General features: G+C 39.3%; 1 protein-coding gene, 1 long non-coding RNA gene and 1 other non-coding gene across 3 annotated transcripts in view; all 3 read right to left on the reverse strand.

Annotated features, from left to right (window-relative positions):
- Positions 1 to 16674, reverse strand: part of LOC134793036 (uncharacterized) — an 814647-nt gene that overhangs the window by 743444 nt on the left and 54529 nt on the right. The gene's annotated exons all lie outside the window — the stretch shown is intronic.
- The window catches only part of LOC134793006 (zinc finger protein 91), a 56880-nt gene that overhangs the window by 20617 nt on the left and 19589 nt on the right, over positions 1 to 16674 (reverse strand). Inside the window, exons 2-4 of the mRNA XM_063764521.1 lie at positions 2104 to 4007; positions 1448 to 1690; positions 915 to 1127 (exon numbers count right to left, since the gene is read on the reverse strand). Of these exons, the coding sequence (XP_063620591.1) occupies positions 915 to 1127; positions 1448 to 1690; positions 2104 to 4007 (2360 nt within the window). The remainder of the gene's footprint in view (positions 1 to 914; positions 1128 to 1447; positions 1691 to 2103; positions 4008 to 16674) is intronic.
- Trnam-cau (transfer RNA methionine (anticodon CAU)) lies at positions 16248 to 16319 on the reverse strand. Its single transcript has one exon. It is a non-coding gene; the product is annotated as a tRNA-Met (tRNA).

Below are 16674 nucleotides of genomic sequence, written 5' to 3' on the forward strand. Positions count from 1 at the left end.
CGAAGTTATCAAATTACCATTACCATATTAGTGTAAAATATTACAAGATAATTTTTGGAAGTGTTCTTACAAATTCCAGTAAGAATACTTATAGAATTTAAATTCCGAACAAATCCACAGATCAACTCAAATACAAGAAATAACACTTTAAACACTTACAGTACCTATGGTACTACTTTACCGCCCTAGGGCGGGATTAAAGGCAATACGTGCTTATGTCAAAAATATAAAGGGACATATATATGTACTGTACAACGTTGTACAATACACGTGCGAAAAGGTAATCCGCAACTCGTGTCGATTTAAAACACTCCCTTCGGTCGTGTTTCAATTTATTGCCACTCGTTGCGAATTTCCTACTTTTCGCACTTTTATCGTACCATTGACCGGGGTGCCTTTCAAATTCAGGGGCGACTTTAAAATTCTAGTTTTTAAGCCATAATATATATTTCTGCGAGATTTTTTTACAGTAGGTGAATATTAATATATTATATAGTAATCTAACTAGTTACAGAACCATTTTCAGTAAATAATGAATAATGGTAATTCTATGACCGTTTTAAATTTATCAAAGTAACCTCAAATTTTCCAAAGTCACCCCAGTCTACGGTAATGTACTATTAAGACATAGGCGTTTCCGTATTAATTTAGCATGGGAGAGTGACCCGTATTCGGCCGGCGGAACTACATTTCGGTTTTTCAGGTGCGCATTGTGCAGGTTTTGACCTGTTTCGTAGTGAACGTCCGCGAGGACTCATTTCTAGGTTCGAATTCGAAATGAGTTCGCGTGCAAGTGAGTGGAATGTTTAAATTGTTTTAAAATAATAAATAAATGCTTCTCTGTCCAAAGCCATTTCTAGCGCTCGATTCGCTAAGGTCTTCAAAAAAGGTAAGGTCTAATACTTATTACTTACTCGCTTGGAAACTTCTTCTTACACCTCCCGCATTGCATCTCTTCTTTCACCACTTTCTGCGTGTCATGCTCTTTCTGGACATGGTTGACAAGGCTGGATTTCCTCGTGAAGTTGGCGCCGCAGGCCTTGCAGATGAAGGGGCGTTCGCAAGTGTGCTGACGGAGGTGGTGGCGGAGGGAGGATTTGCTGAAGTTTTTGGGGCATAATGGGCAACTGAAAAGAAACAATAGGTTGATACGTACGTACGGTACGGTACGTTCTCGAGTACAGTAACTCGTGAAATACGCAACCTATTTATCGGTAAATCGCTTAAGTTGCAAGCTCCCTTCCTTTCGTCCGTTTATAATAGTAACTCTTTCTTAATTAAAAAAAGACATAATTGTACAGTTAATCTTCTCTTGATTATCAATTCTCTGTATTTCGTTAACTAGAACTATGAGTAAAACCTCAAAAAGCCTCAAAAAACCTCAAAAAAAGCATTCCACCTGGCAGTGAAAAAGCAGTTCCACAGCTAGTTTTACAAAAAAAAACACCTGTATTTTAGGATAATTTTCTCCTGGTCAGCGATTGTTTGAACTTCCTTGACTGGAACCGTATGTAAGACCTCATGGAAGAAGCATTCAGCTTGGGAGTCCGTGGTGAACAGACATTGGCTACAGTTCCAAAGCTGGTGGTTAGAAGTGGGGGGTAGCCAGTTACGGAACTGGCAGGCGTTGGAGCGGATGTGGCGGGTCACTTCCTGGGGGAGTATGAAGGACATGCCGCATTTTGGACATCTGGAAAATAATGGTTAGGTGAATGACGTGAATGTACATAAAAAAATATTTAAATCACTATTTTTTCCGTATTAACGGCCTGAAGGAGGCCGGAGGAGGAGGATTTTTTTTCAAGGAAACTATCCTTATTTCGATTTTCTTTCCTTTAACCTTCAGTGATGAAGAATACGATTAAAAAGAAGACTTGACGATGAAGTTAACTTATCTATGGTCTGACAATTCAAACCAGCAGTAGCAAGGATTGGATTTTTCTCCAATACCTTATTTATTTTAGGTAAAGTTTTATCGACATTTATTAACAACCGGCTTAGTTGATTTTGTGTCTGGCAGTGTCAGTGCCAGTTCCATACACGAAACCCAGATTGCCAAATAGGTCGCATGAGTAAAAAAGTAGAACCTTTAAAATTACTTACTTCTTTTTGTTATTAGGATGCATCCTTCTAATATGGTCTTTCAGCTCTAAAACATTAGACAAAACAACTTTCTTCTCAATGCAATACGGGCATTTCTTACTCACTTCTTTCACAGGCAAGCCACGTGCTTTCATATTAGCCCTCCTTCTCAGTCTATGCTCCGAAGTGTTTCTGTGTTGCTTAGCTTCATCTGCTGAACAGAAGGTTCGAGAACATACCAAGCACAGGTGCGTTTTCTGCTTATGAACGGACTTTAAGTGAGCAGCCAGAGTTAGAGAAGATTTAAACTTCACTGCACATTGCTGGCAATTGTGTAGCTCTTGATATTCATCTGTAGCTGTATACGTCAATTGATGCCCTGTCAATTGACAGTGCCGCCTAATCTCAGCGTTGTAGCGAAACTCTCTGTAACAGGTCTCGCATTTAAGAATACTTTTCTTTCTAATAATTATTGGCATGGATCTGTTGATAACCGCTACAACTTCACTATGATCAGCGCTAGATAGATGTAGCAGCATATCCATTGACGTTTCACATTCGAATTTACAAAAGGAGCACCAATGTCGACCATCCATGGATGATGTTATCAGGCTATGTTCTTCCGAAGACCAATGCTGCATGAAGTTTGGCAACCAGTTCGTGTAGAACTTACAAGGGCTGCATTGGAAAGGAGATTGGTGGACTATGACGTCAAGGTTGCTCAGAATTAGCTGACGATATACCTGGTTTTGTACTCTTGAAGCTTTTCGGAAATGGTAATGGGATATTAAATGCTTTCCCATCAAATGCTGCCGGACCCTCGATTTGCAGCCAGGACAGTTGACGAAGCGTAATTTACGTTTTCTCTTTTTCTTCTTTTCGAGTTCCGTTCGGAGAATACTTTTCGTTGATTCAGGTTTGCTAACCGATCTCAATTTGCGACTGCTTTGTTCAACAGTACTCCTCAATGGCTGCAAATGTCCTGAGAACTCCAGTTCGTTCTCAGGCAGCACTTTCTTCATGTGTAATTTAGACAATAAATGCTTCTCATAAATCGCTCTAGAACCTAATCTTCTATTACACGGACCACACCAATATTGAACAGATCCTTTCAACTGTATAGTCGTTTGCATGATGTGCGATTTCTCATGGGCTCCTGGTACCCATTTCCCTTTAGTATGTCCTGGTGGTGGAGCATCATAATCTTCATCTCTGTCATTAGCATCAGCCATGATCGGTCTCCATTTTCCTCCAGTATGTTCCTGCTCATCTCTGATCACCCATTCCTCATGCTCTGGAGATGCCGGTCTCCATTTGCCCCCTGTATAGTTTGGAGGAGGTTTCCATTTGCCACCCGATGGCGGTTCCTCTTCATCTTCATCTTCAGAATCGTCTGACTCATCAGATTCGTCATCAGGTTTGAAATCGATAAAAGGTCCAATACTGTAAGAGGATGTTGGCGCTTCCTTCTTTACAGCACCACTTATACTGGCTACGGCATTTATTAATTTAGTCTGGTTGTCCTCATTGCTGCCTATTCTTAAACTGTGTCCACCAATCCAGTCACCACCCCTGAAATTACTTTCCACTGGACTCATGGTCCGTAAGTCACTAGAAGTTGATGCAACTACTAGAACATTCTTTCTATCTAAGCTGGCTTTAGTAATCGCTATCGGCGGAGTCAGTCGTGATAGGGAAGTCTTTTTGACACTGCTTTGAAGCTCTAAAGACTGAAAGAATACGTCTGCTCCAAGGTTATAAGTGGGTTCTAAAGGATCGATAGGTATTTCAACTTTCGGTTGGGGTTTGGATTTAGTGCATCGTTCTTTTCTGTGCTTGACGTAGTTGTCGAGCCCAATGATGGTGGTGTTGCATCTGATGCAAAGATGGCTGTCGTCATCTTCGTCATCTCGTGGTGACAGCATCTGAAAACAAAAGTCAAAACGTAAACGTTATTTCATTCTACATGGAATTTTACTAATTAGGTGCCTTTAAATAACAGCAACAAAAGAAGTAACAAAAGTGATTGATCGTAGAAGCCCTTGTCAAAAGTCAACATTTGACAACCAAAGTTACCGTATGATGTACGGAGTCGGTCAGCGCCATCTAGATCTGTCTACACAAAAAATATCATAAGATTTTGTACATCTTATTTACAATCAATTAATTTTACAAACACTTTGATGTGATGACAAAAACTTTTCATCCAACGACAGCTATCGGGTCACCAGGTTAGGGTGACACAGCCGGGACGGTCCCGAGGTGACGTCATTAATAATCCGCCTGTCCGCGGCGCCTACCGTAGTCACAACACTTACAACTCGATGGGACGACAATTATTTTAACTCTCGTCTGTAATTGAACTAATTAAAACGGGGTTTAAACTTTAATCATAATGTAAGAAAGAACACCTTACATCGTGGTCTACGAATGCAATGTCGCGCTGGAAACGTCGAAAGTAGTTTTAAAATTTATTTAAACATGATTAAGTAGAGCACTATGCATAGAAACCCCTCACAAAACTTAGAATGCCTAATTCTTATTAGCTCAGTTGGTAGCGCGGCGGGCTAGTATCAAAGGAGTCGCGAGTTCGAATCTCGCCCGAGACATGGAATTTTTCTACTTTTCCTTTATTTCCATGCATTGTGATACTGATAAAGTTGCGTGGTAGTTATTACTATAAACACCGACGACCGGTCTGGCCTAGTGGGTAGTGACCCTGCCTGTGAAGCCGATGGTCCTGGGTTCGAATCCCGATAAGGGCATTTATTTGTGTGATGAACATAAATATTTGTTCCTGAGTCATGAGTGTTTTTTATGTATTTATTAAGTATTTGTATATTATATATATCGTTGTCTGAGTACCCACAACACAAGCTTTCTTGAGCTTACCGTAGGACTTAGTCAATTTGTGTAAGAATGTCCCTATAATATTTATTTATTTATAAACAGAGAATATCTCTTTCGAGTTTCTGTAGTAGCCAGCGTCACGCGTCAATCCCGGCGCCTGACACCATTGTCACCGACAAACGGTTGTCATTACCGTCATTATAGTCGTTTTAATTCGCTGTTTATTTTACCTCCACGTATCGACCGCGCCATTGTTGCGCTGACGGATCATTTGTCAGCGTTTCTTTGGCGGATTCTTGATTTAGGTTATTGTGAGCAACTAGGGCAAATAGCTTTAGGTACCTACTTATAGGTGTTTGTAGACGTTAGCATTGTTAGCCTCAATTTTTAATAACTTCTGCAGGTACGGCGGTTTTTTAAAGCACTAAGTTGTACATATTTGTTTTCAGCAGGCAAGGCCATTGGCCAATATCATATTGTAAAAGAAATAAATAAATGAAATGAAATGAATGAAATGGACATTTTGTTATCGATTCAACGGCAAATTTTTGACATGCACTAGGTACCTACAAGTACCTACAATTTGACGTCAGACATTAATAGGGTTGGCCGGTCGAAGTATTTGGCAGATGGCGCCAGCGTAGCTTGCCCTGTCAATCCCTAGAACCAGTGTAAATTTTTTTTGAATGGAATTTTATGTCCTTGTTGCCAGCCCTTAAAAAAAAAAAAATAATAAAATAAAAATAAAATAAAATAAAATGCATTTATTTCAGACAAACATGGTCCATATTTTGTTAGTACATCTTAACAATTTAAAAAACTTATAGCTAAGGTTAACTTAAAAATAAACTTAAATGACTATCTTAGGTACTAATGACAAATGCAGAGAGGACCAGTGCCTTATCAGGTCACTGTCCCATCTGTCAGCAACAACGGCCAGGAGACTGTGGCGGCTGTCGCGCACCCTGCGGAGCGTGGCGGCGCAGCGCTTGCGCAGTGTCGCGTGGAATCCGTCCACATGAGCATCAGCGAACATGCCGGACGCACTGCAGTACCGAGGCAGCCGCAAAGCCAAAAAGCCAAATCTCTTAGAAAAAGGGGCAAACTATGACGGCGCCATCTATTGACAATTGCCAACCCCCTTCTAATCTGATAGGAATGATGTGTGCCAAACAAACATATTTACAAGTGAAGTTAAATTAAAAGTTGTAGTTAGTACTGATTTTATAATTGCAAGTTTCTCCATGATTGCAAATGAAGTCAGAAAGTACATAAATTCAACCTGTCGCCATGGCGTGATCGGCGCAGAACTGACTGAATGCCCATAACTCATTTTAAACCGAAAGATGACTATGCAAATGCGAAGTTCTGCAGTACTTAATTACTTGCATACATTATCGATTGAAACAACTGGAATAATTCTTAAATTCCAATTTAAAAGGGCCTATATGCGTTTAAAATTGATGAGATATACACCGTTTTGAGTTGAATGAGTTTATTACCTACACGCGAAGGATTGTGATAATATGTTAAGTTGTTATAAGTCTTATGTCATAGATGTTAAGAATGTATATTCATTGTTTGGTTAGCTTAGGGTAGGTATAAACTTATTTGAAGTTGTGACAATCGGTGGATTCTAAGGTTGCTACAGAAGCTAATAAGCTAAGCTAAGGCTGCCTAAAATATGTATGGCTAGTTTTGAATGGCCGGAAAAAGCACTACAACGGGAGTTGTGGAAATCAAGGGGAGAGGCCTTTGCCCAGCAGTGGGACACTATAACGGGCTAAAAAAAAAGTTTTGAATGAACGTTCATATTCAGACACTATTAAATGCCATCGCTCGAAAAGATGGCGCCATACCTTTGGCCTATACTGGTGTAGATGGCGACACTTTTTGATATTTAACAAAAACATATATCTGTTAAAGAACAAGGATCAAAGTCAAATGGCGTTCTATTAGTGGAGTTAACCGTGTGTCGAAAGATGGCAGTAAATGTACTGACTACAAAATTTACTTTGACAATCCGCCTCTATACTAAATTCTCTTTGCTATAGCACAGTACCTATGTACCTGGTCTACAGTATAAAGCTCGCTATGTGTAGCTGTGTCACCTTTACTGCAGCGCGTCTGTGTGCATTCCGTCAGTCAGACTGACCTAGTCCGTTCAGATATGTCCCCACGAATAGCGGTCTTAGTTCGAGGGCTTTTGTGGCCGTCGCATTTTAAAGCCTGACCAGTAATATATGATCAAGCGCCATGTTGCGGAATTTCACTGGAACTAATTTTCAAATAATATACTGAACTGTCAGGGTATTCCTACATGAGAATAACAGAATAACAGCGCCCTCTTGACAATGATCATGTATTACTTGGTCAGGCTTTACTTAAGTAGTCATGACATGATAAAAGTTTCCCAAAGAAAACACGTAGGTATTCCTATTTTTATTAACCTTTAACTCTTCTAGCTAATATAAGTCTCGTTAAATAGTTTTCTGCTGTTAATATGTAAAAGTGTAACTTAGTGAGACCGTCATAAACTTTGGAAACACTATCGATCGGTGGCTTTTCCAAACTGTCAGCAACTCGTCAACGTGACAGTAATAGTCCGTCGTCCAACCGGCAATCATCGCCTTGGGTAATTTATTATTAAAAGGTACGAGTATTTGCAGGTCGGTGTGAAAAGCAAAGAGTTCTTACTTCAAGGGGTAATTTCGATCTGTTCCATGTATTAATTGATTGAATTTTCCCACATTATGATTTACTTTAATTTACCCGATAAAGTAAGTAAATAATGTGTTTGAACGTTTTTTGTCCTTCCACATCATAAATACAATTAGAACCATTTATTGCCATTTAAAATGGTTTTCTAACGTTGTTTAAAGAAGTGTTGTTTAATTTAAAAGCTTGTTATAATGGTGCATGGGGACATTTTGGCCTGGTAGACACAGGGCCGTCTTAAGCTATGCTGGGGCCCCTGGGCACATAAGAATTTGGGGCTCTTTTGGAAAGTAAAGAAAGCGAATTAAACTAACATTTTTCTACTATGATCTTCTATTTATTATGAGTAATCAAATATACTGTTACTGTCTGTCCTTCGGGGCCCCCTGAGGATGGGAGCCTTGGGCACGGGCCCCGTGTGCACTTATGGTAAAGACGGTACTGGGTAGAGTGGGTAGACAGCATGAAATCTACGGATCGTCATTTCTATAGTAGAAAAGTTAGGGAAGCTATTGAAACCGAGTGACATCAACAGTGTGCAAAACGTTCAAGTTGATAAACACGACCAAATGCAGTTTGTTCGGTAATGTTAAAACTTAATTATACGCGATTAAGTCCCGTGTTCGTGAATAATAAATGAAATCTATTTAGAGTTTTCCAAAATCGTCGCAGGGCATATCCGAACGCGGCCCTGTCAAAGGCTGTCGTCCGAATAACGACGTCGGCATCGATCGGTCGCTGTAAGAACGTTCACTCACTACACAATACCTTCATTCATTTACTAGAAACTAGAACTGATCAAAATCCTCGTAGAGCGTATCGGAACGCGGCCCGTCAAAGGCTGTCGTCCGAATAACGACGTCGGCATCGATCGGTCGCTGTAAGAACGTTCACTCACTACACAATACCTTCATTCATTTACTAGAAACTAGAACTGATCAAAATCCTCGTAGAGCGTATCCGAACGCGGCCCGTCAAAGGCTGTCGTCCGAATAACGACGTCGGCATCGATCGGTCGCTGTAAGAACGTTCACTCACTACGCAATACCTTCATTCATTTACTAGAAACTAGAACTGATCAAAATCCTCGTAGAGCGTATCGGAACGCGGCCCGTCAAAGGCTGTCGTCCGAATAACGACGTCGGCATCGATCGGTCGCTGTAAGAACGTTCACTCACTTCACAACACCTTCGTTCATTCATTTTCTTCACTTATGAACACTAAAAGGTCGGCCACCGAAGGGACCTGTAGAATCATTAATTTACTGATTTGACGCGGTATCATGGTCGCATTTTTATCACCTGTCATGCCATGCGTCACTTTCGCACTTACATATTTGATAGAACGTGACAGGCATGGTGACAAATGATAAAGAGCCGACCGTCCTAACCCTACGGCAGGCTTATCATGGATGACATTATCCGCGTGACAAAATTTCCGTCACTTTTTAAGACCACGGGATTGAAAGTGACAGACACTGTCTTTAACCCGCTGTCACATAGGCAACAACTACCATCATATCCGTACTGATGATAATGATACAGAATTAGTGCATAATCGTTTTCCATCGTATTTCCTCGGAAACGTTCGTATTTGTCATGCTACTTCAGTCAACCTCAGTACTTTTTGTACCGAGGCTGGCTGAAATAGCAAGACATGTTAGTTCGTTTCCGTAAAAATACGATGGAAAATAATTATGCACTACACATCTGTACCTAACCTACTGATCTCTTCTTCTTCCTCGCGTTATCCCGGCATTTTGCCACGGCTCATGGGAGCCTGGGGTCCCCTTGACAACTAATCCCATGATTTGACGTAGGCACTAGTTTTTACGAAAGCGACTGCCATCTGACCTTCCACCCAGAGGGGAAACTAGGCCTTATTGGGATTAGTCCGGTTTCCTCACGATGTTTTCCTTCACCGAAAAGCAACTGGTAAATATCAAATATTTCGTACATAAGTTCCGAAAAACTCATTGGTACGAGCTGGGGTTTGAACCCGCGACCTCCGGATTGAAAGTCGCACGCTCTTACCGCTAGGCCACCAGCGCTTTTTTTAACCTTTTCGAACCTAACCTACTGATAGATTCCAGAAATAATTCCGCTGTTGCTGACTGACCTATCTCGTATACCGGGTATACTATACCTATAGGTGATATATCTATGATTTTTGGGTGCTAATACTGACAATGTAAAACTGGTTTATATAGTAAGTACCTACCCAATTGGCAGCGTACTATCTCAATAGAGGTCAGAGTTCTGGCGGCAGCTGCAAGCAAGGTGCAGGCGCATAAATCAGCCGCCCCGCCCTCGTCTAATGGGAATTATAATTGATTCCAAGCCTATAGCCTTTTAATTGTTCTTTAATATGTTCTCTTAGCGTTTTGGAGTAGTTTTGGAGAGATGTTACAGTATTAAAGAAGCTGGGAAATTATCGAAAACGCACATTCAGCTTAGTGTTGTTGAGTTTGTACTTCACACAGTAACGTCGAAACTACGTAGACTTTTATACTGACTGATAGACTAAGTACTTTGATATTCTGATGAAAATCAAATGTCAATCTATTCGTTTTATGACCCGCTAACGAACATCTAAAAAGGAGAATCTGGCCCAATAACCTATGCTTTATAAACTCAAACGTTTTACTGTTTATCAAATGAGTAAATATTAGCAAAGATACATTAATCGTACATCGACAAAAACGCCAAACGAAAAGAAAAAAATAAGTATGTAAAGAATATATTTAAGTTTCGATTGGCATTTTCTATCAATCATCGATTGTCGCCTTGACTCTAGGCCCCATAACACAGATTATCGTATTTATCGTACCTATTTTGCTATGTCTCAAAACGCATAATCCACATTTCAGTGCCACATGCTAGGCGACCTGACCCATCTATCCCCGATCCATCATTCCGTGTCCCCACTAGTGGACCGGACGGGCTAATCATTTAAAATCCGAATTTCCGACATCAGAAGTTGCCGGACGGATGCGTCCGTGGAGAGTTGCCGATTCATTACCTGGTACTTGCCGTTGTTTAGACTAGGGTTTTACGATGTTGTCATGTCCGGTGACAAAACTTTTGTTTGAAGCACTTTTTCGAAATTACAAAAATTAGGTGTTTATTTATTAGATTTGTTTCTACTTGACAGCGCGAAGGGATCGTAATGACGATTTTTTTGTACAAGTATGGTAAAAAAATCGTACATTCTTTATAAAACCTACGAAAGTGTGTTCAATAGGGCTAAGACTACCCTTAGATCATGCGGTCGTAGCTATCAAAAATACCTACACGATGTATTTGTACTTATAGTGTGTTTTACCGTGCATCGTATTTGTTTTGACGCACGGCTGCCATCTTAATCAACTTTGAACCCAATATCTACGGTTATTCTTTACGAAAAACCGTGCTTACATAGGTGGATGGGTTAAAATTTTTCAAATAAATAAATAAATAATTTAGCCTATATACGTCCCACTGCTGGGCACAGGCCTCCTCTCAATCACGAGCGGTGTCAAATGTTTTGTTTATATAATTATGAGTCTATTAAAATGTACCTATCACTAGATTTAGCAATTATAGGTACCTGCTTATGGTCATATAATCTGTGTCCGTGTATGATTTTATTCATTACTACCTTAGACTAGTCACATCAGTGGATGTCTCAAAATAAAACCGTCATACTTTACATGTTTTTGACAAAATTATGAAATAAACTTACTGTCAGTTGGCGTGATGGTATGCCAAAAAAATTAAGATATAAATATTAAACAAAGGAAATGAGCATATCGCAGAATCCGGCAACAATCAACCCATCATTTAAACAATAAAGATAACTTTCCGAACTCACGCGCATCTCAATTCGCGACCCGCTGCGCTGGCGTTCTAACGGCGTCGCGAGATGTCGCCTCGGGCCGTAGTGTTGGGTGTGCGACAGTGGCGGCGCCTGGCGGCTATGAAACTGATTCTGGCTCATCGAACCTATCGTGTAAATTTCTTTTCATATCTCATGCTCTGAAAGTGGGTCGTTGTTGTTCTAAAAGGTGCGCAGAAAGTGATACGTTTATGCTCTAGCGCAGAAAAGAGGTGTACTCCTTTGCGTCCCCGTCCCACGAACAACTGGGTGGAAACAAAATGGAAAAATAATGTCTTTGTTTCCTCGCCTGGAACAATTGGTAATTGTTTAATTTTACTAATCCGACGTTGATCCTTTTTTTATAAAAAAATATGTAAGTAAATTGTTAAAAACAAATTATTCTTGATTTCTTTCGTTGAATTCTATTTACTCGATTTCATAAGGCGGGAACCAAAAGGAATACACCAAAAATATTTTTTTAAACCTTACACTTGCGTAAATGAGCAAAGGCAGAATCTTGTACAGCCACAGTCAAACGTTTGTACGATATTAAATTGGTTTTTAAAGTTATTTAGCACTATATTCATGAAAATAAAATAAAATACAAGATATATTTTTTTTATATTATCAATTAAATTATTATTTAATATTTAAAATACTTTTATTATGTTATTACTTACGTGGTACGGCGCACCAAGGTCGCGGTGCGGTCCGGTAGTCTATTGCGGCTTTTAGAACGAAAAAGTATAAAATGAGAAAGTAAGAGGCAATCCCGCTGATTTTCATATTATAATGAACAAATAATTTTAAAACTACTGCAGTTTGTTGAAAAATGTGTGTTTTCGTAAATATTTCAATCTAAATGATTTTCGCTAGGGGTTATTAATCTTCACACATATAAAGTCTCCGATTGCAAGTAAGTCCTAAGGAAAAAAATCATGGCCGTAGGTCTATTAGGTACTTCAATTACTGATTTTGCGAAATTGCCTTGTTTTGTTTGGTTTCCTCGCATTCGATATGAAAAGTAGAGTGTTTAACTCGAGTGAAAGGCACCATTTCCGTCTCGGACTATTGACGCTCTCAATGCGTTTGAGCGCCAAACTACCTCGACAGAAATGGGTGCCTTTCAATCCTTGGTTAACAATCTACTATTGTGCCTCTTTGCATATGCAAGCGATAGAGATGCAGTTAACGACATTTCGACTTTTGCGATAGGGCTCTGGTTTGGTTGCACTTAGCCCGGAAATGTGTTTTCGTTGCCGTATCCGGAAATGGCGACTCCATTGACAGTTCTTGTCTGGATTATGAAATGCTCTAATGTGGCTCGCAAAACCAAACGGTTTTGAAGATGCGGTCACACGATGCGCAGTGGAGTTGTCCAGTCGAGCTGCGGGGTATATGTGTAGGAGGGCTTAGGTCGCATCCTGCGGATATGTTGTTTACAGATATGTTTTTTGTGAACAGTAGAACACCATTCCGGTCTTTGTAACACAATGTCCTCCCAGCAATTTTCCATCATATAGGCGGCAAACCGCTCACGGCGATATTAATGGGTACAAGTTTTCGCTTAATTTGGGAATTAAAACATATTTTAATTAATTGCAGCGAATACTCAGAAAGCTATAGGAATATGCCCTTCACGCAGCGCCATATTTGTGTCATTAGGTTTATTGCGAGAAAGTACTTCATCGTGCCAGATAATATGACAAATGGGACATTTTGATTGCCGAAGCGTCTGGGCTTTGTTTTGGGATTCGTATGTCAAAAAATGAGCACATGAGTCTTTCTAAAGACAAATACCTAAATACCCTCCTTAACATAGGTAGCTTTGCATGTGTCATACTCTAATGAAAATGGTCTTTGGATATTACGAATAGCTACGTAATCTGAAACTAATAGTGTCTCTGTAAACTGTAGATCTCGCAAATTTTCACGGCTCTGCTCATATATTCTCGAAGGTTACGTCAGGCTTTTCTTCTTTTACACACTTTGAAAATTAGGTCCACTATTGGTCCATCTGCAGCTCGGCCTCTGACCTCACATGGAAGCTCGCCGTGCTCCTATGGTCCGGAGCTTTAGCTCTACATAGAGCTTAGCCTTTGTCCTTTGCTGGTCCTCGAAGCTCATTATCAGGCCTTAATAGCCTTTTAAGTAACAGACTTTGATAGTGCTGTTGCTGTTTCGGCCTTCCTGAGTTGCGTTCTCGTGCGCGACTCCATACTTCAAGCGCGACTGCAAGTATGGACTCGCGCGCGAAATCGCAACTTATGCTAACCCCCTGATGGCTTTCGACCTCGCGAAAGTGCGCCGCGCATCAGTAGTTTTGTTTGGCAATATTGAAGTTGGTATCATTTATGCTTAGGCAACAGAGCCCCATAAGGCCCATTGATAATAAATACATCAAAACTATTTTACATATAAATGACATTCGTCTCAAACGAATCGAAATAGCCACGTCGGACGTCGGCCATGTATAAAAACAAAAACAAGAGAAATCTTTGTCTTAATAAAAACCAACATCTATTAAACAGTTTAAACATGATATGATATATCTCATTCAACATAAATATTTCGACTTGACAAACCCATGAATATGAAATTCACGTTAACTAATCCACAGATCCATTGATTTATAAGGATATTGGTACATCATTTTCATTAACATCCCGATCATTACGATCCTTGGTCATGCGATCAAGACGTCTTAATAAAATAGCGTTTATGCCATCGCAATAAGAAGAAACATCAAAAAGTTTAAATAATTTATTAACTTTAACGATGACGAATAAGAGATACGTTTGTAAAAACCCTTTTGAGAGTTGACGTGTGATATATTCGTGCGCGCGAGTGTTATAAAGAACTCCACGGGGTGCGCGCGCACTGCGCTGTGATTGGCCCGTTTAATGGCCTCGAGTAGAACGCTCCATCTTCCGCGCAAGTCTGACGCGTACTAATGGTGCTGGCGTGGTAAGCCAATGACTGATAGGCACCTTTGAACCTATTGTGTGAAATATATAAGCTGTTGATCGGAGGAATGTATATTTATGTTTCCTTGCGATTTAAGGTGCGAACTGACACTGATTGTCAGACCTATTCATAGATCTCTAGTTTTTACGTGACAATTATGGGATCTTTGACATATTAATCAAACTGCTTAATACCAATTGGTAGAATTACCTCAATAAAAATTAAACATCGACTAAATTAAGTCCGCAGCGATATATCTGGAGTGGCTGTACCTACCGTTTAGATTTAAACGCCACAAATTATTATTAGGTTGGCGATGGTGGTGTTGCCAAATATATACCTATCACAGTAGACACAGACAAAATATATAAAAGTTAGCTTTTATATAATATACCTACTAGTTAGTCAGATTGCGTCTAAAAATACACAAAAAGTGAGGCCGCGAACTAACTCTTTCACTCGAGTATGCAAGTGTGACAGAGAAGCAGATAACGAAATTTCGATTTTTGCTGTAGGCCGTGTATTTGCCTGTGCTGTGATTAAACCTAGACTTTCATATCCCCAAGATTTCCTGTAACACTTTAACTCCGCCATTAAGCTTAAACGAATCATTAGATTTCCCTTTCACTCGCCTAACTGCATAATTATTACATCATTACATCTGACAGGTCTTTCGGATTTGCATGGCAACATTCCTGGTAGTAAAGTTTTGTTATTCATGCTTAATTTTGTACTACAAAATGGAATTTCTGTTAATGTCAAGGAATTTGATTTTTGTACCATTTTATGCCGCCGGTTCCTGCCGCTTAAAGAGTTATGTATAATATCTATTACCTATTCTGTTTTTGCTATTGACCAGTCTTTCAGAAACCGTATCTAATCTTTACTATAATTAGGTGGCTACGCATATTTATTTATATATTTTATTGTAAAATCAAGCAATATACATATAGGTACATAAATATTTTCTCTGTGAGATACGTATATGGAAGCATCTGTATTTAAGGTCATTTTAAGTCTTTTTGTTCACCGCATGTATGTTTTCTGTGTTATCTCCTCAATAAATAAATAAAATAAATCAAAATAAATAAATAAGCAACAAGGCCCATATTACAAACACCATACATACTAAGGGACAATTGCACCGACCACAGTTTAATACTATTTTGGCGACAGAAAGGCGTGGCTTCGTTGAAGTCGCATTTGGCAAAATACAAATTCAAAAGTTTTTCAAACTATTTATTTATACATTTTTTAAACTTGGACCTCCTAGCAACTGGGTAAAGCACGTACTTACAAGCAATGAAGGAACATATTCATCTATTTTTGACCCCCCACAACACAATGTCCATTGTGCAGATAGCCACGAGCGACCGCGAGCTGTCATTACTGGAGTTAAATCAAAATGGCCGCCATTTCAATTAAACATAAATCAATGCAGACGCAAACTAATGGTTTCGATTCACTTTTATTCGGACTTGAGTTTTTTAATATTTGTTTGGTATTCATACTAGGAGGAAGCAAAGCTAGGTTGGTATTATTTACTTAATAAGAGTACTTATGCAAGAAAAGTAGAAAAAAATAATTTAAAATATATAAGTAAAACACGTTAATAAATTATTTGTAAAATATTCACAAAGCCAAACACAAAATTGTTTTATAACTATGTATATACATTATTCTTGCTTAAGTAATCATAAAAACAAAAACTAATAATCATCAGTAGGTATTGTTTGAAAAAAAAAGCAAAAAGATATAAGCCTTGAAAGACTTAGCAGAGCGTGGTTTCGATCCACGGACCTCTGGGTTATGGGCCCAGCACGCTTCCACTGCGCCACTCTGCTCATGACAGAGCGGGCGAAATTATCTAACACGTTCTGTGCTTCCGTTTGGCGCGCTCTATTGTGATTACGTCATAATGATGTCGTACTCATAGTGGTTAATGATGACGAATGACGATAGGGTAATGATAGTTTGATATGATATTTTTTATATTTTTTTATATTAAAGTATATTTAATTGTTGTTTATAGTGAAAACGTGAACTAAAATAATAGCCCCGTCCAAAATTTCCCTCAAAAATCAATCTCGAAAATTACAACACCAATTTCGTTCACGACACAATAATAGCGAAAATAACAAAACGTTCCATTTTAAAAAATAAAGCTGTTGCTAACTTTTATCATAACCAAACGCAATA

This window comes from Cydia splendana, chromosome 8, assembly GCF_910591565.1.
Source record: "Cydia splendana chromosome 8, ilCydSple1.2, whole genome shotgun sequence".
NCBI lineage: Eukaryota > Metazoa > Arthropoda > Insecta > Lepidoptera > Tortricidae > Cydia > Cydia splendana.